The sequence below is a fragment of the Candidozyma duobushaemuli genome, assembly GCF_002926085.2.
Source record: "Candidozyma duobushaemuli strain B09383 chromosome Unknown B_B09383, whole genome shotgun sequence".
NCBI lineage: Eukaryota > Fungi > Ascomycota > Pichiomycetes > Serinales > Metschnikowiaceae > Candidozyma > Candidozyma duobushaemuli.
Window position 1 is genome coordinate 1,338,498 of NW_020289895.1, and position 21,516 is coordinate 1,360,013.

At 48.5% G+C, this 21,516-nt stretch overlaps 7 protein-coding genes and 2 non-coding genes across 9 annotated transcripts; 6 read left to right on the forward strand and 3 right to left on the reverse strand. All coding sequences in view use genetic code 12, as the record gives it.

Moving 5' to 3' along the window:
* Nucleotides 1-745: 745 nt before the first annotated feature.
* On the forward strand, nucleotides 746-1,921 carry CXQ87_002061 (uncharacterized protein; the record flags this gene model as incomplete). Its single annotated transcript, XM_025480582.1, has 1 exon — nucleotides 746-1,921. One exon carries the CDS (start codon nucleotides 746-748, stop codon nucleotides 1,919-1,921), a length of 1,176 nt encoding a protein of 391 aa, XP_025334882.1.
* Nucleotides 1,922-2,842: 921 nt separating this feature from the next.
* Nucleotides 2,843-3,739, forward strand: CXQ87_002062 (uncharacterized protein; the record flags this gene model as incomplete). Its single annotated transcript, XM_025480583.1, has 1 exon — nucleotides 2,843-3,739. The coding sequence occupies one exon, from the start codon at nucleotides 2,843-2,845 to the stop codon at nucleotides 3,737-3,739; it is 897 nt and encodes a 298-aa protein (XP_025334883.1).
* An 849-nt stretch (nucleotides 3,740-4,588) lies between these two features.
* CXQ87_002063 (uncharacterized protein) lies at nucleotides 4,589-6,013 on the forward strand (the record flags this gene model as incomplete). Its single annotated transcript, XM_025480584.1, has 1 exon — nucleotides 4,589-6,013. The coding sequence occupies one exon, from the start codon at nucleotides 4,589-4,591 to the stop codon at nucleotides 6,011-6,013; it is 1,425 nt and encodes a 474-aa protein (XP_025334884.1).
* A 23-nt stretch (nucleotides 6,014-6,036) lies between these two features.
* On the reverse strand, nucleotides 6,037-8,448 carry TRY5 (Try5p; the record flags this gene model as incomplete). Its single annotated transcript, XM_025480585.1, has 1 exon — nucleotides 6,037-8,448. The coding sequence occupies one exon, from the start codon at nucleotides 8,446-8,448 to the stop codon at nucleotides 6,037-6,039; it is 2,412 nt and encodes an 803-aa protein (XP_025334885.1).
* A 4,089-nt stretch (nucleotides 8,449-12,537) lies between these two features.
* On the reverse strand, nucleotides 12,538-14,262 carry CXQ87_002065 (uncharacterized protein; the record flags this gene model as incomplete). Its single annotated transcript, XM_025480586.1, has 1 exon — nucleotides 12,538-14,262. One exon carries the CDS (start codon nucleotides 14,260-14,262, stop codon nucleotides 12,538-12,540), a length of 1,725 nt encoding a protein of 574 aa, XP_025334886.1.
* Nucleotides 14,263-16,248: 1,986 nt separating this feature from the next.
* Nucleotides 16,249-17,205, forward strand: CXQ87_002066 (uncharacterized protein; the record flags this gene model as incomplete). Its single annotated transcript, XM_025480587.1, has 1 exon — nucleotides 16,249-17,205. The coding sequence occupies one exon, from the start codon at nucleotides 16,249-16,251 to the stop codon at nucleotides 17,203-17,205; it is 957 nt and encodes a 318-aa protein (XP_025334887.1).
* A 597-nt stretch (nucleotides 17,206-17,802) lies between these two features.
* Nucleotides 17,803-17,886, forward strand: CXQ87_002067. The gene has a single exon. It is a non-coding gene; the product is annotated as a tRNA-Tyr (tRNA).
* An 8-nt stretch (nucleotides 17,887-17,894) lies between these two features.
* On the forward strand, nucleotides 17,895-17,967 carry CXQ87_002068. The gene has a single exon. It is a non-coding gene; the product is annotated as a tRNA-Thr (tRNA).
* A 72-nt stretch (nucleotides 17,968-18,039) lies between these two features.
* On the reverse strand, nucleotides 18,040-20,313 carry CXQ87_002069 (uncharacterized protein; the record flags this gene model as incomplete). Its single annotated transcript, XM_025480588.1, has 1 exon — nucleotides 18,040-20,313. The coding sequence occupies one exon, from the start codon at nucleotides 20,311-20,313 to the stop codon at nucleotides 18,040-18,042; it is 2,274 nt and encodes a 757-aa protein (XP_025334888.1).
* Between the last annotated feature and the right edge of the window lie 1,203 nt (nucleotides 20,314-21,516).

A 21,516-nucleotide genomic window follows, 5' to 3' on the forward strand; every position in this document is an offset into this window, starting at 1 on the left:
TGACGGGCCGACAGTTTAATAGTTTGACTAAAAGTATTCAATATCTGTGATGTTACATTACTCATGATGATGAAATCTTGAACCTACTTCGCCATCGCATTGCTGTAGGGAAACGCCTCGTTTCTCATCCATTGTCAATTTCTTGAAATCAAACGAAAAACAGTCACATCGTGTTTTACTATGTAACCCTCAGGTGGAGCCACTGTGGACCCTTACTTTCTGCAAGTACCCGTGGGTATTTCGAAATCCACAAAAACAGCAAAAAGCTCTTCAGGTCATCGAACAAGCATTTCTCCAAAATCTTCTTTCCCTTTTCTTTTTTCAAATTGCAATTTTTCACCTCTATCGTCTACACCCTCCTTGACTAACACGGGGCTGCCCCGGTACAGTACGTTTTGCAACCGAGCATCCCGGTAGACGCACTTTCACAAACCGGTCGTGTAATTGGGGTTTTTCTGCAAATTGAACTTTTAAAACATATCAGGAATTCTTGAATATTCAAAAAGAAGTAGCTTCTTAAATCCAAATGTGAAAGTCGAAGGCGTGCCGCTATCCACAGCAACCGTTGATATGGCAATCACGTGACCTCGTCGCCCACTTCCGGTCACTATCAACACCACTACCGGTCCCTACCCCCGGTTCTCCAACTAATCAAAAACAAACACCCCCACTGAATGAGCTACTATAACGCCTCCAACGCTCATTTGGCGTTTCCGTCGTACCCCAGCAGGGGCTCCAGCGGAACATGAGCGGATTGAATACGCTTTCGGGCTCTGTGCCCCAACTTCACCAACAATACAGAAACCATCTTCCACAGCAGCTTCAGACCGGTCAGAACTCCACGGCGCCAGGCGCCAACCAGCCAAATCCGCAAACGGCAAATTCAGAGAGCCTGCCCGCAGAAAGCCAGGACGGGGCGAAAGCGGACAAAAACACCGATCCTGAGCTTGACGATGACAAACTCTCCAAACGAGAAAGAAAGAACAGACCGGGCCAGAAGTTTGGAGCCAAGAAGAAGCTGTGGGTGTGGACGTGGTTTGTTCAGGATCTGCGTGACCCTAATGTCGCTGTGTGTGATTACTGTGGCAAAATCATCACCAGACAGCCTTCAGATAAAGGCCTGCCCAAGAAGCTCAGTGAACACTTGAAAACACACAAGCTTCTGCGAGATCTGATCAACACGCTGCGGTCCGTGCCTGTGGACGGCAACGGCATCACTTACAGTCCCAGCGGGCTTCTGATGCCGAATTACAAGAACTACCAGAACCAGAACCAGAATAACCAGGGTCTGGGGCTGAGTAACCAGAATATGAGCAATCCGCAATTGGGTAGCATGCTCCAGCACTCTTTGCAGAATCAGAGCTTGGAGAATGACGATATGCCGCAACCCAAGCCTACGAAATACAGAAGAACAGGACCCATGAATGGAGTCCAGGGTGTGGGCAGCGTTCCTACAAGCAACAGCCAGGGACTGAGCAGAATTAACTCAATAAGCGGGGTCAACGTGGACGAAAGATTGATGAATAATAGTCACCAGGGCCAAAACCACACCCAGAACCAGAGCCAGCTTGCTAGAAATACCGCTCTGGGCAGTCCAGTGCAGTATGGAAGGCGGTACATTCTGCCCAATTTCGATAATGCACCGTACTCCGCTGGAAAGTTCCATAAGCACCTTCTTCATTTCCTTGCGGACAACAAGTTGTCCATTCGCTTACTTAAACTGCACTCGTTCCAGCAGCTTATCTACGACTTGCGTCCCGACCTGATTACGGATCTCCTTGAGCTTACGGGGTTGTACCTGTCGTTTGTGGAGGTGTCCCGGGTGGATACGGATCCTGAGGCTCAGGAGGGTCACCAGACGTCGTTGGCGGAGACGAATGTGGTGAACACGCTAGCGCAGAATTTGCCACGGGGAGATTAGGGGATAGATTGTATATTAGGGCCAAATTGGCTGAATTAATTGTATCAGTATGGGAAGGTAGGGTGTAGGTTGAATCAGATCCCTTGACGATTCTGATGGAGGATTGAACTTGAATGGTTTCGTGGGGTGAAGGTTATTGGTGGGTTATGGCGAATTAGGAGTAGAAGAAGAAGAGGCTTTTGTAGAAAATTTGACATCAGACATAACTTAAATATATGAGTATGAGATGCACTTAGAGTATAATTAGTCTGACAAGCCGGGAGTGTTTCAACCGAAATTAGCCGATGATAAAGCTAAGAAGTTAATCCAAATCCTTTACTTAATTGATCAACCTTTGTGCAACCATTTCTGTCACCCTGAAGGTTGTGCCATGTACTTCACTAGTTCATCAACTGTCGCCTACTTAGGTTACAATGGGCTCTGCAATTTTACTGATCCTGCCATAAAATCAAAAAGAGCACTTTTCTGGAAAATAGTCCCAGCTTTTCAACGCTGCCGCAGAGCTTATGTCAGCTTTTAACGTTGTTCGACATTTTGGCTGCAAACAATGCAGTGAACATGATGGGCAGAGTATAAAATAGAAACATGATTCGAATCTTACGTCCTTCTTCTTAAGAACAATACAGAATTTATGAATTTGTAATTTAAAGAAGTGCTTTTCAACATCCACGAGATCGACCATTGTAGCATACCCATTGTTCGCACAATGGATCACAGAGCTTCTTGAACCCAGATCAACACACAGACATCCACCTTTCATATCCATTACCCAGCTCAGCAAACCATATTCAGAAAAGAAAACAAGAAAAGCACCAGCTTCAAATAAATCTCCACCTCCGAAATTTTGGGCCTTCCCCACCCTATCAAATATCGGTGCGCACTCCGGCTAAAACATTATCAACACTTTCTTCCTCCAACTACATGCTGTTGCTACCGCTAGTGGCGGCCGTGGACGCCTTTCCGTACACTCCTACGGACTACTACACGCTTCTCGGCCACGAGGGCCTGCCTTTGGGAAACGTGGCGCCTCACGCTGTTGAAAATCTCGAAAATCAGTATTTGACCGTGGATCACACTGCAAAGACCGTGTCGATGTCGCCGTCGCTCGACACTTTTGAAAAAAGAAACGAGGCTGTGGCAAAAATGGCCCAGACGTGGCGCCACAGGGATCCAATTGTGGCAAAAGGCTGGCGTGACGAACTCTATGTGGTCTACAATCCGTCTACAAAACCGTACTTTCTCATTGAAAGAGCGTTTTCGAGCATTCTAGGGGTCGTCACGTACGGCGTCCACATCAACGGGATTGTGAAAACCGCCGAAGGAGTCAAAATGTGGGTTCCTAGGAGATCCCAGACCAAGGCGACATACCCAGGCAAACTAGACAACACCATAGCGGGCGGCGTCGCCCATCCGTTGGGACTTTGGGAAAATGTCATCAAGGAGTGCTACGAGGAGGGCGGTTTGGAGCGGGAATTCGTGGAGCTGAGGATCTCCTCGGCTGGGGTTGTGTCGTATTTGTGTCTACCGTATGGCCCCGGAGGCCACGCTCAGCCGGAAGTCGAGTATATCTACGATTTGGTTTTTGACTCGGAGGACCAGAAGCCGTCGCCTGTGGATGGCGAGGCCGAGGATTTCAGGTTGATGGGTTTGGACGAGGTGCTTGAGCGGATGAAGGCTGGTGAGTTCAAGCCCAATTGCACGTTGGTGATAATCGACTTTTTGATCAGACACGGCGTGATCACGCCCGAGACGGAGCCCAACTACTTGGAGATCGTGCAGCGTATCCACCGGAGGTTTCCTTTTGCCACGATGAACTAGGGGGCTTTGGGGTGACAGATTGTGACAAGCATTATGCTTACTAAGTTAGGGTCACAATTGAGTATTTGAGTCCCTCAGTGACTGCAAGCCTTTATCTGAAGATATTTTTCACGCTGTCCATGACATCTTATTCCCATTGTCCATGACAATTTGGTGCAAGAAGACAGTGCATGGTTCAAGCATGGTTCTACGCCGGTGTCTTAGGCTATGAGGCCACAGGATTCACAAGGAAGAGTTTGAAAGAGACAGGTTGAAAAATGACGATTTCAATGAAACAATGCAGACAAATGTATATACCCCAATGGTCAAATAGAACAAAATAGAGGATTGCATCTAGACGACAGCCCAGTGCTGAAATACTTAAAAAAACAGCCTTTACATGCTATTGATTAAACGCTTCAACTCATGACCGAAAAGATTTGCCTCGGCTCATATCTCGATTCTCGGTTTCCCAGCATCACCATATCTCCCTCGGCTATCTATACCTCACCATATCTCCCTCGGCTATCTATACCTCACCAAATCCATCATCTGAACCAAGACCCCCAATTCCACCAATTCAACATAAATCTCCAAAACACCAAAACACAGTCACATCAAATTGCAAAAAGAAAACAAAATCAAGACAGTGTCCAAAAAGCTCCCCAAAGATCACCTTATCGACTCCAACCTGTCCGGCACATACCCTCCATCTATCACCTACACCTTCTTATCATGGCGTGGCGATATCTCCCCGTGTGCATTCGGCTCGTCCTGCAACGGCCCGAAACGCCGTCCCAGAGCTACCTGGGCATCTACTTGTACAATTCTGCCGAAAAACAGAGACATTTCTGCATTCTGGTTCTTCACATGTCTCCAGAGGAACTCGACAAATACAAGCTTTACGTCTCGTGCAAGCCGCTAATGCAGAATAACGAGGTCCGCTGGTGCCAGGGGTTTCTTGGGAAAACGGCGTCGGTCTTGTCCGAAAAGGACCCGTTGAAGGAGTACCTTGAATATGCCATGAAGAACGGCTTCAACTTGATCCCGCTAGATACTCATGTGGGGAACCTGCTTCAGGCATTGAACGTGGCGGTTATGCATTGCCGAGCGATCCACGAGGAGATTCCTGACGAACACTTTCACGATTTTACCGTGGACAAGGCGGCAGAACTATCGCTGATTTCGGTCAGATCGCTGCCTTTCAACTTCACAGGACCAGCGCTCTTTACGGATTTTGTTTCTACAGGACACGTCAACGCTGTGATCAGAGACTCTAGCGGCGTGGGACGGGGCTTTCTTAGCGACATGAAGTACCTTGAAAACATGTGTGGAGCCTTGGTCAATTCTGCATCTGGAGGAGCCGTGGGGCTTCTAATAGGCAATTTAAGGAAGCTCAACGGCGACGGTGATTTGATGGTTATAGCGCCGTGGGACAGGCTCCTTCTACTGCTTGGAATTGATGATGTGGACTCGAAAACGGCGTTCCCAAAAAAGACAGAAACTGCCCTGTCAGCAACGACAAAATCACATCCTGTCCTTCCCCTCGCTATCTCCCAGCACGGCCACCCGTTTTCGTGGGGCTCCTGTGTCAAGCTCAAAAAGGATACCTTGGTGACCAACTACCACGTTATCAAACCCTTCATACGGCTGGATTCGGTTGTTTGCAGCATAGTCTTGGGTAAGGACCATTCGCTTGTTTTGGAGAGCAGAGACAGCGTGGTGGTGCCGTTCGTGGATCTAGATTTAGCGTTCATCCACTTGTCGGAGAAAAACCAGCTTGCCTTGGACCACATCAAATGTGCACCTATCGGCTTTGCATCTGAACAGAATATCGCCGATGAGGTGTTTACGGTTGGGCACGGGCTTCTCCTTAATGACAGTTTTCTCGACCCCATCGTGTCCAAAGGCCATCTCTGTTCGGTGACAAATCACAATCCGTACAGATCTGAGTATCCCCAAATTCCGTGCATGCTAGTGGCGTCTTCCCAGTGCTGGAATGGTTCTTCTGGAGGCGGAATTTTTGATTCAAAAGGACGTCTTATTGGCATCGTAAGCAGCAATGCCCAGGTCTTTGTTCCTTCGGTTTCTGGACTACAATATGAGGATATCAAATCAGAGAAGGTACCGCTGTTCTGCTTGTGCATCCCTCTGGAGCTTGTTTTCGAATGCTACAAGAGCAAGGTAGACGAAACAAGAAAAGACAATACCATTATGCTCAGCGACGAAGTGGTGAAAACATGGAACCTCGAGAGCTCGCATGTCAACATCTTCGAAAGAGAAGCAAAGCTTTAGTCGTGCGTTCATTACTATATGGATCACTTCATGCCCTCGGGCTTAGCGTGGTCTTTCACGGCGGCATAAATAGGAGGAAGCACATATGTGCTGGAGGGCGGAACCGGTGGGGAGTTCATAGGCTGTGCCAATGGCTTCTGTACTCTAGGGCCAGCTGGAGACAGAAAGTTGAGCTTGGTGACCCCTTGAAGAGGTGCAAGCAGCGACGAAGGCGACATTTGCGTCGAATACAACGGCTGGGGCGAACCGGCGTCGTTTTCGGGCTTGTTCATCAAGACGTAATTAGTGGAACTGCCTCTGTGAGATGGCACGGGCGGTGGGAAAGTGGATGAAAGGGATGAGCGATTGGAAGGAGTGGAATCCATGGAGCCGATGGACTTGGATCTTCTGTTGCGAATAAGGATGGACTCGTTGGCCACGTACAAGTCGCCGAGCGAGATGCTGTCGTTATTCAAGGCCAACACCACCAAGTCGTTGAGAAAACGGTTCAAGTTCATGCGCAAGTTGTGCAAGTTGGCGCTCTTGTTGATGAAGTTGAACCAGGTGTCGCAGATCTTGGTGAGCTCCTCGAATACTTGCAAATAAAACTCGGTTGAGGCAAACGCTGGCGTGGAGGCACAGTTGCTGTTGATCATGTAGAACAAGCACGAAAGCACGTTGCTCTTTCTCACCACCTCCTCGGCTTCAGCAGCAGATCTTTTGGTGATGAGAGTGACCATGACCTTGACAATGGTGATGTACCACTCCAAAATCAAGTTGTTCAAGTTGGCGAGATCGACAATGCTGAGGTTCTTGATTTGGAAAGGTGGCTCAACGTTGTTCAAACGAAGGAAGTTGTACTGGAAGATAAGCGGGAAACTGATGATGCCCAAGTTTTCGTATGAGTTCATGGAGGGAGGAGGAGTTTGCAGCTCAAAAGTGAAAAATCCAAGCAAGCTGTTGCCAAAGTTCTGGAACGACAGCATCAAGTTCTCCCGCATGAAGTTGTTGAAGCTGAAGGGAGCGTTGAACTCTCTCAAGGTCAAAAGAAGCATATTCCAGTGGTGAGGCTCGCTGATTTTGAAGACATGAGCTTGCAAAAGCTCCTCGTATGTTGGAGCAGCGCCCAAGATCAATTTCGAACGGAAAACATTGAAAACATCCATCGAAGTATCCGGAGCCGACAAGACCATCGACTTGTTGGCAAGCACTATGGCGTTATGCAAGGAATTGAGCAGATCGAAAAGCCACAAGGATTTGTTGAAGATAAGGTTGTTGACTTCGTTGGAAAGCGTGCAAATCACAACTTCAAGCAAAAGCGGGTCCTGGAGCGGCAACAGCTGAATCAGGTACGCCTTGACTGCCTGAGCCAAGGTGACGGGAGAATCTCTGTGCAATTTTGAAGCCAAGAACCACGAATAAAACTTTGGAGGCGCCTCGTTGGCCTTGTACTTCAGCACAAGCACGTAGATGGACCAGAAAAGCTCGAGATTTTGAGAAACCAACTCTGCGTCGCTGGGCAGACTGGCAAGGTTTTGCAAGATAATGTGAGCCAGGTCCTCGAGGTACGACACCATGAGGTCGTTGTTGAAGAAGCGCAAATAAATATACGTGAGCAAAAACAAGTTTTTGAGCACGTCACACTGTGCTGGCAAGGAGGAGTGAGCCGAATTGAGCTTATCCACCACGATATTCCACAGTTTATTGATAAAACTCGTGGCGAGCTCTTCTGGGTCGTAATCCTTCAGAGGCATGGAAAGCGCCCCGACCGCCAAAATCGAATAAACCTGGCCCAAGCGGAAATCTGACAAGGACTGGCCGGAGATGCTGTGGAGCTGGTCAATGAGCAGAGCTAGCGAATTGGCGAAAATGGCATATCTCTCCAGCGAAAGCACAGAGTGGCCCACAAGAAACATATCGTGGCACGGGTACCGGGTGTCTGCCGAGTCGTACACATTCGACAAGTTTTTGGATATGGAAAGAAGGTGGAGTGGGTCCTGGGATGTTTGGGTATGCAGAAGTCGTAAAGATGTCAAGGGAGCCGCCGATCCGGGCAGAAGCGTGGGAGCACTTTGCGGCGCCGGCGCCGGCGCCGGCCCTGTGGGAGTAACATGGACATCCTGATTGGGTGATCGGAGTTCTACCGCTTTAGCTGGAGCATGGACTAAAGGAGGAGCTAAAGGAGGAGGATGGGTGATTTTCCCGTTGAGCGGCTCGGGCGGCTCGTCTTCTTTGAGGGAGTCTCTCTTTTCACGTTTTGAGCGGGACACAAGCTTGATGTTGTGCACTGTCCGGCAGTGCCTTTGGAGGAGGTCTCTTCTGACGAACGCTGAGGTGCAATAGAGGCAGTGGAAGGGTTTTTCGTTTGTGTGGGAGCGTTCGTGGCGTTGTTTGTGTTCCAGCCGGGTGAAGGCACGTGCACAAAAGGCACAGACGTATTTCTTAGCGGCGGGCATGCCAGACAGACCTAGTTAAGGGATTTTGATGATGATTGGGTGGATGGGGGAGGTGTTGGTGGGGCGTTGGGGTGGTTTTGTGGGAAAAAAAAGGTGGGGGCGGGGGCGGGGCAACGGATATTCGGAAGGTGGGGTAGCGCTTATCCGGGATGGCGTGGTCTAGTAATACAGTGGGATGTTTGGGGCACCTGGCCTTTTTGTAGTAGCGATTCAGACATCAGCGGGAGGAGGGCGTTATATGGGCTGGGGAATGTCAAATTACGACCGGCAGCTGTGGGTTGTATGCAGTACATGAATAGACTCTGATCTCAGCTGGTGCTGCATGGTGTGCATATGCGTTTGGGGTAGTTCGCATCGTCATGGCGGGGCAGGCCAAGTCTCTCTCAGAGGCAGCTAAAGCTGGGGAGGTACGGGTTTTTCAGGCAGCTAAAGCTGGGAGGTACGGGTGTTTCGTCCCCCTAATAGGCAGCTGCCCCGGCGTGCGCCGCGGGGTGGGTGGCTACTCCGTTGGTCCGTATGCAAGATGCTTTCTGGGGTGCATTGACAAGCGAATGTGGGGGTCCCCAGCGGGGCCACTCGGCGGGGCCGGTTCCATGACTCTGCTTAGTATTATGTTTCACGAAAGGCAAGCTACAACTTTTTTCAAAATGGCCTCGTCTTTTCTTGTCGCCTTGGCGCTGCATGACACAAGAAAACCACCGCCGATAAGAAAATGGAGGAACGCGGCGCAATGAAGGTGAGGCACATGGGATAATAGCAAGTGGGGTGGTGGGTGAGATGTGGTTCCAGTCAACGAGCAACAACGCAATCTTCAATGCAACCAGCGTGGTGGGGCCCCTTTTAGTTCTGAGGGGCAGCGGGAAAAGAACGAGAAAAGGGAGAATGTGCAAAAGAAAGAGAAAATGGAGAATGTGGAATTGCTCACGATGATTCAAGAGATGGGCTTTTGGTGAAGGTGAAAAACTTGCTGTCAAGATTTAGTTGCTCCAATGCATCCTTCTGAATGTTTTTATGTAGTGTTCCCTAAACCACTTTGTAGTTTTTTTAAACATCTCTATAAATAAAAGGCATGTTCTGGTTCTCCTGCCGCTTGTGGATGTGTTTGTCCGCTGACTCTGGTGGGGCGCATCGTGTGAGTTCGTAAACGGCTTACAGCGCCGTTCGAACGGAATTGCGTTTTCCAGAACCCAGTTTGCAAGTTTCAGGCGAAGTTCAGAATTTCAGGATATCTTTTGCAATTGCTCAATTTTCTTTTTTTATTGTCTCGTCGACTCAGCCTGGCACCTTCGGTCCGGCCTAGAAAATCAAAAATACACAATCGGGTTTTTCTAGGCTGGGGCTCGGAATTCGCCGCCGAGGCCCGAGGTTTCGGTTCCAGGTCGGGCTCGGAGCTGGAGATATCACGGTTTATTCGTATCCGGTGGGTGCACCACGTCAATTGGGGTCCAGATCGGGGCAAGCGGCGATTGGAGCCAATCAAGAACACGACATTGAAAAAAAAAAAAAAGTACTGAAAAACTGAAGATCTGAAAAACTGAAAAACTTAAAAGCTGTTTCGAGGTGGTCTGCTTGGAACGGCGGGGGTGGTCCTGCCTGGGGCGTCGAACCATCCGATTATGGTGATAGGGGAAGGTTTTCGATTTTGGCATTTGACGATACTTCACGCTAAGGCCATCTGCACCATCAGGCTGTTTTGCGCATCTGCCGTGGTGCAAATACCCTCCGGGCCCGGGTCCCTGCAAGACCATGCAACGCCCCAACGGTGGAACCAATCTTCCATTTTTTTGAATAAGTGCTAAAATCTATCCAAGATCTCAACTCTCTCTAGGCCTAGTGCCCCGCTGTCACACACAATGGACAATGGCCAATAACCGAGAACAGCCGAGACACTGGGAAGGCCGGGCATCCGTCGGACCGTTGTGGTGTACGGGTTTTTCAGCCCACCTCTCTCGCAAAAATCTTTCTGGGGTGTCAGCGGCGCACCTAAGCCACCCCCGGAACAGCGGGGCTGCCTCTCTTTTTGCTCCTTGCATGTGACCCCCACGACCCCCATCCCACACCATTATCTGGAAGCTGCCGCCCCTACCGCTTCCAACGGAGTTTGTAGATTTTGCATTGTTTGGTTTTTCTGTAGAAGGCTGCCTGAGCCGCTCGCCCGCAGCTCGTAAATCAGCGGAGATCCTTCCCCACCCCGCAGTGCCCCTCCATGGCTGCAAAGGCCCAGAAAACGGAGAATGGATTAGCAAAAAACCACCCGATCTGGGCTTTCCATTTACGAGCTCCCCTGGGTCGGGTCCCTGACAGGCGTTGTGCATTTGGCTATCAAACTTTCTGATCTCCTGACCAAAAGTGGTATCATGCTGCTGCTGGGATGTCTCCATTGTCTGGAGGTTACCGTTAGTGGGAAAGATCCATTGTTCTGCAGCGATGACTCGAGGAACAAGGGGCTTACGGTCAGCTTTGGGGGGATCGTATCTGTAGAGATGGAAAAGTGTGATGGAGGGAGCGTTGTCAGGGGATGAACGGGGGAAAGGAAATAGCTTGGAAATGAAGGTATACGACGTGGAGGGAAAGCAAAGGGTGGTTTTTGAACAATCGGCTTGGAGATAATGATGGAGCGCAAATGACTCACTTTGTGGCTTCGGTGGGAGCATTTAGCGTGATCGAATGGGGTAAAGAGGGATTCTGAGGGGTGGAAGCGTGGAGGGGGGGACGTTCTGGAAGAAGCTGATTGATAAGCTGAAGCTGGGGGTGAATTTGGTGGGGTGAAGCTGGGGGTGAAGTTGTCGGGGTGAATTTGTCGGGGTGAATTTGTCGGGTGAGGTTTGCTGATCCGTTGAAAATTACCGAATCCATGGAAGTTGAGGTTGGGTACGTTTTCCATTACTCTTCGATAAATGGATTTTTTTTTTTTTTTTTTTTTTTTTTTTTTCTAAAAAGCACGTTTGTTTCAATATTTCAGGACTGCTTGCTCTTGCTTCTGAAACCGTCCCGGCTGGAGTTTCTCATCCCCACAGTCTCGGAATGGCGCTTTCGAAGAAGCAACTCAACGTGTCAAGCGCAATTCGGAGTGTTTGGCACCGACCGTGACGTCAACCGAGCGATTTCTATTTTTGTAGAGCCCGGATGTTGTGGAGGTGTGGGTGGTTTCAGTGGTTTCCTGGTTGTCTTGAGAAGGTGATATTTGTAGAATAGAGAACCTGAAACGTAGACAGCCAATAAGTGGCATCCAGTTTAGCTGATCATTGCTTTGCTGGCTCTTGCCTTTACTTCAGTTTGTGGTATTTCGAAGTTTGCTCGACCGTGTTTTGGATTAAGGTTTCAACTATACCCGTTCGATTGCACCCCTAAAATCAAAGGAAGCACAACGTAACGTACTCTCAAATTTGCCTTGCAGGCCATCTTCCAGTGATTTTTAATTGCAAGACCATTCCAAAATTACTGACCATTCCAAAATTACTTCCACCATGTCAGTCCCTTAAAGAAGCAGATTCAGTGATAGACCATCACCATTTTGAAGCTGGCTCATTCAAGGGATATCCAATTTCAAACACTAGATTTGGCGATTTTCGAGATGCTCCTTTTTAGTCTGACAAATATAGATGTCTTCGAACCTATACCTAGGCCAGTCCGCCCATTACAGTATCCGATATCCGTCCTCCTTAACATAAAGAAGGTAAACACAGCCAGCACAACCACATCACCTTCTGTTCCAGCTGTTCATTAACGGCCGAATTCAGAGATCTGATTAAGAAGAAGCAGTATTCCAGCCATCCACACCACTTCCACAGACGACTCTTCTCCTTTGGATAATATTCCCCAAATCCCTATTGGCCACTACCCTACACCTACACCTTTTTAGCAGATCTCTATTAAAAAAAAGACCTGAGCAAGATTTCATTTTCGGCTGGTTTGAGAGATCCGATTTGAAAGAAGCTTTTCAAGGATTCTGGCGATATTCATCCACAACCTGCCCTTCAGAAATCAACCCAAGCTCCTCCTCCTCGAAACAACAGCAACCCCCAAAACAGCTATGCCTCTACAATTGCACCACCTTCGCCCTTTAAACCCATCTCTATCAAAAACGACCTAACGCAAATCTCTATAAGAAACAGTGAGCGAAGCCACAGGCTCGATGGGCTCCACCTTGCCTTCATTGGCCTCCTTGACCCTCTCCTCATGCTCGTACTCCAAATTATTCCATTCATCCTCACGCTGGTTGTAGTGGTTGAACAACAACCAGAAGATGATGCCAGAAAGAAAACAGGCCACAGCCAAACCGGTGTAATTCCACACCATCTTGGGGTTTCTGGAAACAGGCGAAAGGGCAATGCCTAGCGCCGATCCGAACGCATTCTGGACAAGGAAAATCGACATAATGAATGACTTCATCAGCACGGGCGCCTTGGTATAAGCGTATTCCAATCCGGTGATGGAGGCGAGAATCTCAGACATGCCCATCAAGAAATAAGCTGGTGTTTGAAGGGCAATGTGGATATTGTTGGGCACGTTTTTGTACTCTGGGGCACAGCCCATCGGGTCGTCGTAGCAGGGACCAGCCTGGTAGATAAAATGTTGCAAAACAGCAGCGTAAACCATGGAAGCAGTGCCGAACATGAACCCCCAGAAAATCTTGGTGATGGCTCTGAACGGCGTGAATCTTCTGATGAAGGGGTACACGAAACGCTCGCAAATGGGGATGAAGATGATGATGGTGATGGGGTTGATGGCCTGCAAAACGTCGTTGGGGAGTTTATGTGTATCCATATCGCCAGCCATGGAAACGAAGTTATTCGACATTTGGCCGTATGTCAACCAGTAAACGGGGTAGAAGAAGAACACTTTACAAGCGTAGAAAGCTCTCTGGACCTCGCTGACGAAAAGATCGTCCCATGGAAAGTTCTTCTCAGGATGAACGGATGGTCTTGCGGCATCGAAATTGAGTTTCGTCAAGGCCACAAAAGCACACTTGAACGTTCTGGCAATGACCTTGTCGCCAACGGGGACCTTGACATAGGCGTTTTTGCCAAACAAGAGCGCCAAAAGCACCACGGCAAAAAAGCAGAGGGGAAGAAGGAATGCAGCCCAAAAGTCCACCTCTTTTTCCAACGACGAGGTTGCAATGATCGAAAGCGAGCCGATGTTGATCATGAGGTAGAAAAGCATAAACACGTTCTGGACGGTGATGTTCGAGTCCACAATGACCTTTTCGCCGGACTTGAGTGTCTTGGTGTGTGGTCTGAATTTGGGCACCTGGTCTGCGATCAACGGTGAAACATTCGACTTGACACCGCCGGTTCCAATTCCAATAATAACCACCGCAATGACGAAACCGGCCGTGGCGCCGTCCTTGGGAATCGACGGGAGCGACGTGATGAACAAAATGAAGATTCCCACAATGTAGACCACAGAGAAAATGCAGATGGTGAGGTACTTTCCAAAGTACGTATCGGCGACCCAGGCGCCGAAAATGGGCGTCACGTAGCACCAAAACTGCCAGAAGTACGACAATGCCGTGGCTCCATGCTGGTCCAAGCCCAAACGGCCGTGTGGTGTATCGTCCGGGAGATTTTGCATGTAATTCTGAAACGGCGTCAGCAAACCGTAGTAGGAGAACCGTTCTGCCAACTCCACAAGCGCCACAAGCCAGCAAGAAAGCGGAATATTGAGGGACACCCTTCTTAGCGATTTCATTTCGTCTGAAGTGGGCTCATTGCCGTCTGAAGTGGACGGAAACGAGCTGAGCTCTTCTTTCTGCGAGCTGAGCTCCTCCTTGGGCGCCGTTTTTTCGTCGACGATGGTGATTTCAGCCATGGCAGCGGGAATTAGAAATAAGACGAATTTTTGAAAAAAGCCGGGCTCTGGCCGCTATTTATGCTTATCTACGGCGCTGAGCGCCACAATGGCTGCGAAATATTGCACGGCTGCAGCTTTGGCACGATTAGATAAACACCTCGAAAGTGGCCGGGCGAGCTGAAAAGTGGTTTTCAGGGATTAATTTTTGGAGAGTTTTGGAAAATAATGGTTTTTGAAATTCTGGCTGAACGTGCTCAGATGGCCTCGACGCAATGAGAGCCACACTTGGGCTAACTCGTCTAAGCTCAAGTCCATTGTTGAAGTTTTTCACTTTCTTTTTTCATTTCCTATTCCCTCCCTTCCCATTCGGACCTCCCACCGAACGCCGTGGATGGCTCCAGGGCAACTCGATTCACAATTCCTCTGCAAAGCGGTTATATCGTGTGGCATGGTGTGGTTGGAAAGGTGAACTTGAGGGTTTTTCTCATTAATGAAGAACTTTAGCCGGAAACGACGTTCCTAGACTTCACGAATTTCAATCCATTCTGCAAAGATCGATGTGTACTACCTAATCAGTAAAACGGCCTGGATAACACAATGCAGAGGGCACTAAGCACGTTGGAAATGCCAAGCCAAGCAATACCGTTCCGCTGTCATCGCCCGTCACGATGCCCCACTGTGCTTTCGTTTTACTTTAATTTCGGCTGATTGGCAGATCTTTGTGACTCTGCATTTCCAGGACCATCCACTAATTCAGAAAACAAAACCAAGGGTGGGCCAAGAGCCGCACGAATTGTGGATTTTGATCCCTGCTTGCGCTATCAGGCCAATTTCGGTGATGCAAGGGTTCTTAAACACGAAAGGCGGAACCCTCGGGATCTGGATGGGTAGATGCTGCTGAGATCGACATGTACAATTGCTCTGGGGCGGTGGTTTAGAGCTCGAAAAAGGGTGTTATCAGACGTTCTGTGCTATGATAAGTTGAGTTGCAGGGTGGTTTGTAGGGTGGTACTGTGTTAGCGGTAGTTTGAGTCAATGATACGGCAATTAAAAAGCTCAATAGGTCTTGAAACGTCAATAAGGTTGGAGTGGGTTCTTCTTTTTAACTGATGTCTCCTCATTAAAGTAACATACTATATCTCCATAGAAACAACCTCCAGTAAGATCTGAATATTCTCAATTCGAGATCCCCCGGTCACCTTCCCCGATAATCGACCCATAGGACATACCTGTCTTACCGCCTTCCTCAACTGACGTATCAGAAGGGGCGGAAAGTTGGGGCCTTCTTCCCTCGATTCACGGTTCTTTGAATAAGTAGTTTTCTCCGTCTTAGCAAATCTATTTAGTTTGCAAAGAGGTTCAAGTGTGTGTTTTCTTGGAGCTAGCATGCTATTGAGCTGCATCAGTTTCTCGAAGTCAGTACGTTCCCACCTTCAACGAATTAATGACCTCGTGGTGGAAGGTGTGGATACCAGTAGGCCAGGGTATGTACAGTTTACTTCTTACAGAAAGTTTATTCCTTTTGCTGAAGCATTGCTCTTCTTGCAAAATTTGCAATCTCGAACGACACTTGCTTATTTTCACTCCAAAATACCCGCCGTTCTATATGGCCTTTTGCTCACAAGACCAGAAAGGTTTATCAACTTGGAGGCTCAAAAACCTCGTACTCTCGAAACCTGAATGGGCCAACCCCGTGAAGTATCCCAAATTCCAATTTCAAAGTATTTCCCGTCTCTTTCTCCACACCCTCCATTGTCATCTTCCATTTCGCAGCCATTAACGCTCACAAGACCCTAAAAGTAACAAGCCAGATCGCCCGCCCATCCACCATCAAACTTATTTATACTCGAACACAAAGATTAAATAAACCCTCGATAACGAAAATCACAATCTTATAAGAAGCCACCCTGAATAACGGCCCCCCTCCAAAACGCATACGGCATCACCAACCTGCACAGACACCCACCACTTCCCAAGACAAACCACTTCTTTTTGCCTTAGCGAATGCTTCGGCGGGCCGATAGCGAAGAGAGTCTTCTGACGCTCATCTCAGCCGCTCAGCTGAGCCACAACCGTGAGTTCTCCCACGCCTCCGGCGATGAAAGCTCCATTTGGCTGGCTGGTTCCGAAGAAACATATTCCATCGGATCCCTTCCGCTTTTCGGATCCCGGGTCCTGACGTACACGAGAATCCGAGAACTTCCGATTTTGGCCGGCACGATGAAGCTGGAGCTTGCGTGTTTTCTCTCGACCAGCTGTGTCAGGGAAAACAAGCCTCCTTTGCTTACGTTGCATTCGAACAAGTTCCACTTTTTGGCCAGAAACGCCCCGCTTTTGACGATCTTCAGAGACGGCGCCGACTTCTGCAAAGTCTACTTCAAAATCATCTCCAACAACTTGACTTGCTATGTGTTGATCTTCGACCAGGGCGAGAAACTCTTCCTTTTCAACAACGCCTTGAAGCCCTGTCTGGACACGGTGTACAAGGGCACCAAGATCCGGATCTACGGAGCTTCGGGTGCCGCTTCAACGTACGGAAACGGCCACATCAAGGCGTTTGCGCTTTCGGACAGTTCACCCATATTGGCAGATGGGCTTATACAGCCAGAGCCGGATGCCACGATCAAGGACATCAAGATCCGCTTTTCCGAACACAGTGCGCTTTACGATGCTGTGACGAAGCAGCGGAAGACCCAGGTGTCCCAGATTCTCGGCCTGGGTGAGCCTTTGGTGAATTACCCAGTTGCCAGTTTTCTAGATCTCGGGAAACAGAAGGTGGATGGGATCAAGCTCGACGGGGCCATTCGAATCTTTGAGACGAATTTTGGAGAAGATGGGGATGTCAGTCGTGATACGCTTGTGCTTTCGGCGATGATGATGGTTTTGACCGAGCAGGAGGTCCGGAAGATGAGAGGTAACAACAAGCCGTCCTATGTGAGGCCTCCAGAGCACGGAGGTTGAGGGAAGAAAAATTTTGATGAAGAGAAATTTGCTTATTTGCTCTGGGCGATCATTGAGGAGAATGCTTAGGGCAATTGGTTCAAACGAAAAGGAGCATGAAGCTTTCGACAAGGTAGCGGTTTCTTTTAGTTTGAGACAGCAGAATCTGTCGCTAAGGAATATCAAGAAAAGTTGAAGTTTGATGTCGGTGGTGATTTTCACTTTTCAACCTGTACGAGTGGTCTTCTAGCACAGGTAACTATTATCAAAATGTGGTGCCTGCTTCCGGTGGACCAAAAAAAAACCTTCAGGGCTACTGATTTGGCTATATTGAAGCCATATTCATGACTTTATGTGAGGAGTGTTATCCAAAGACCCAAGAATTCGATTTTGGAAGTCTATTTTATAGATGAGTGTATTAATGAAATATTTGCAACGAAATGGGTGTCAAAGCTCATCCGATTACACTAAAAGCTCTCCAGCTGTTTCCTGGAGTTAATACTACCATACCAATGTAAAGCTTTTTGAAAATCGTGAAAGAACACGATTTTGAGGCCCGAAGAAAGCCTCATTTTTATGCTATATAGACTACCCAGCATTTGGTTTACCCACGAAATCCTCTCGGTGGCCAAGCTGGCTAAGGCGCGAGACTGTAATGTGATTGTAATCTTGAGATCGGGTGTTCGACTCACCCCCGGGAGATTTTGCTAGCCTTTATGGCCAAGTTGGTAAGGCACCTCACTAGTAATGAGGAGATCGTCAGTTCGAATCTGGCTGAAGGCATTATTTTTGCTTCTATCATCCTTTATACTACTCTGGATCAAACCGGAAACATTTTTATTAATCATAAAACCATCAGCTGGAGGCAGCCTTCACAGCGAGCAACTCAACCTCCTCACGCATGGTGAAGGTCAAAAGCTCGTCTCTCTCATTCGAGTCAAGGAACTCGTGTGAAACAACAAAGACGTCACCTGCTAAGGCGGAGTCATGCTTCACTTCACCTGAAATCTCGTCAAAATCTCTGAAGTACGAAACGGTAAGCTTCACATCGGGTCCGCTCGATTTAATGTATTCGTCAAACTGCTCCTCTAAGTCTTTTGTCCCTCCCATGCTGGAATTCACATAAATGTGCACGTTCTTGTGGACCTTGGCCAATTGGGCTACCAAGTAAAGACTGAGCAAGTCGGTGGAACTCAACAAATTATCATGGTCTAGAATCATTCTCACGGTGGACTGGCGGTCGGTTCTTGTAGGCTCGGTGGTAAGCAAAATGGCCATATGGCACTCGCAATTATCGTAAAGGTAGCGGTAGGACATATCGAAGTCATTCTCCTCCTCCGTCAACTCAAGAACACTCTTGACCGTGTAAGACGTAAGAAGCAAGTTAGCAGGGCCTGTGATGTGGTCACTGATAGCAGCAGCGTAGTTTCTCTGAGGCGCCAAGATGGACTTTGACGAGAAGTGCACATCCAACATGGAGCTGAAGGCCTTGACAATGGCAAGGATGGAGTGAGAATTCGTCAAATCCGTAGGAGACGATTCTGCAACCTCTGGAGCAGCACTGGAAGCCTCAAGCAAATGGGACGTTCTAGAAGTGAAAGCACGCAAGTGAATGGCCTTGACGCCGTAGTCGAAATCGTCGAAGGTCAAGTCCTTCAAAAGGGCAAGCACGTGTGGCAAGGTGTCGATCTTCCTAAGAAGAAGAAGGATATCGGAGATTTTGAAACGGCTTAAGTTGCTCATGGACAAGTCGGAAAGAGAACCCAACAACTCGCCCTCGGAATCGACATCCTTCTTGAGTGCACCTCTATGGCGGGCCACCAGCTCTCTGTAGCTCACGGGGTACGAGAGCAAGGTCAATGGGGTGGTCAAAAATGTCGTCACAAGGGTCATGACAATGAACATGGAGTAGACTCTTCTGGAGATGATGTTGGCGTTCAAACCGACATTCAACACGACAATCTCCACAATACCCTTACACGACATCAACACACCGACAGTGAGGGACTCTCTCCAAAAAAGGCCGTTGAGTTTGGCGGCAAGAAGACCACCAGAGACCTTACCAATCATGGCCAACGCAATCACACCAATGCAGTAAGCCCAGTCGATGCCTCTGTCCAAATCGCCCAAATTGACGTTCAAACCAGCCAACGCAAAGTAAATTGGAATCATCACAATGTGCACCATATCCTCTAGCTTCTCTGTAATCTTGATCACATAGCCGTTATCTCGGGGCACCAAAACACCCACCATGAAGGCGCCGAAAATAGGATGCACGCCAATGGCATCAGTATAGAAGGAAGACGTGAACACCATGGCGATAATGATCACCATCAGCAACTGAGAAGGCTCGCCTGTAGCCAACTCGTTGGTGAATCTTCTGAGGTACCATCTGAGCGCCAATCTGACCGGAAAGGCCAAAAAGATAAACCATGCGAGCGTCAAAAGCAAGATGTAAAGCGTGTTAATGCCGTTATCGGCGTTACTCAACGTGACGACCAAGGCAAGCAAAATCCAGCCCGTCAAGTCGTTCATGATACCTGCAGCCAAAACAATGGTGCCCACCCGATCTCCAATCAAGTTCAACTCGACGAGAATACGGGCCAAAACGGGGAAAGCCGTGATACACAAGGCCACGGCCACGAAAACCATGTATGTGGTGAATTGGATGCTCTGCATGCCTGGATCGTCTCTGTACTCGTTATACAAGCCCACGGCAATGGCACATCCGAGACCAAAGGGAATGGCCATGTTGATGAGCCCCACCGAAACCGCCACCTTGAAGTTTTTCTTGATGTAGTGGAGATCGACCTCCAAGCCGACAATGAACAAGAACAAGATGATACCCACGTTGGCGATCAAGGTCATGCCTGGAATCAGCTCGTCGGGGAAACAGGTATCTGAGAAATTGGGTATTCTGCCCAAAACGGTCGGTCCTAGCAAGATTCCCGCCACAACCTCCGCGATAACCTTGGGTTGTTGTAACCTTCTCATGGGCCAGTGAAGAAGCTGGCAAAGAAACAAAATGAACACCGCCTGGAAAAGAAAAAGCGTGTAAGGCGACAGCGGCACGTATTCCAACGGATTGCGGCCCAGCACGATGCCGGCCACCGACGATGTGGACACCATATGGGTTGAGGTGATAAGGAAAAGTGGTTGTTAATAGCCTGTATTTGCCAAGCCGAAAATGCGGAGACCCCAGCTTATATAGTGGAAGAGGGCAGGATGGTTTTCACGGGGGATGACCAGAAGGGGTGGAATTAAGAAAATCTTAGAAGGAGTGGTTTGAGTAATTGACTGGTTGTCGGGGTGTGGTTGTAGAGAAGTGAGATGTGAGATGGAAATTGAATGGTGCGTAGTTACACAAAGCCGGTGTGCAGAGGAACCGCCAGGGGCCAGGATCCGACAACGACCAGGATCCGTTATTACACTTTTTATTGTGAAAGTCAGCTAATTCAAATTTGAATGTTTGCTGAATGAAGAAAATAGCTTTTGCCTGGCCCGCTGGTTGCAAATGCCAGCTCATGTTGATCCTCCCCTCTTCGCGTGCATGTCGTCATAGCGTGTTTTAGGCTTGAGCATCTCCATGATTGGCTGTATTAGGGTTCAGTCGCTTTTGGAAAAACCACTTCCGTGTCTCCGGCTCGGCAATTCCAGACCCCAGATTTGCAGTTCATCTTTGAAGTCGTTTTTGAAGTTTCATTTTTGAAGTTTCATCTCGAAGTTTCATCTTCAAACATCTTCGAAGTTTCATCTTGAAGTTTCATCCAGTCACTCTGCTACGGCTGAATCGCGGTGATGGTCTTGCACTCTCGACTCCTGCGATTGTCTTTTAGACTTTGCCTTGGTCAGTGACCCGTAGCGGGGGCAGCCAAAGGCACTTTCTGGTTTTTGTTTTTTATTGCATGATGAGCTTTTAATGTTTTGTTTTTATTTCTTGTTGTTTTTATTTTTGGGCCGTCGGTGGTACCCCTCCAATCGCCTTATCAGTGGCATCTTATCAGGTGGCTGCGAATCATGCGCAGCTCTAAAAATACGACACATTACGAGGCGGTGAGGGAGGAGGGTGAAAGCATTTACATCTTTTTGAGGAAAAACTAAGAAAACGCTCTTTTCTCTGGTATTAGGGCGGCTGCGGATGTATTGGATAATGGTGTTTAGATATGGGATGACAGGGTACGGTGATTCAGCCATCAGGAAGGACAGTTTGAGTAGGTTCCAGCAAATTCACATTCTAACTGGCAAGTAGATGCCTTCCAATTCAATTATCAAGATATAAGACCTGGAGGTGAATATTGGGGAGTTTTGAGGGCATTGGTGATGTTAGCACTA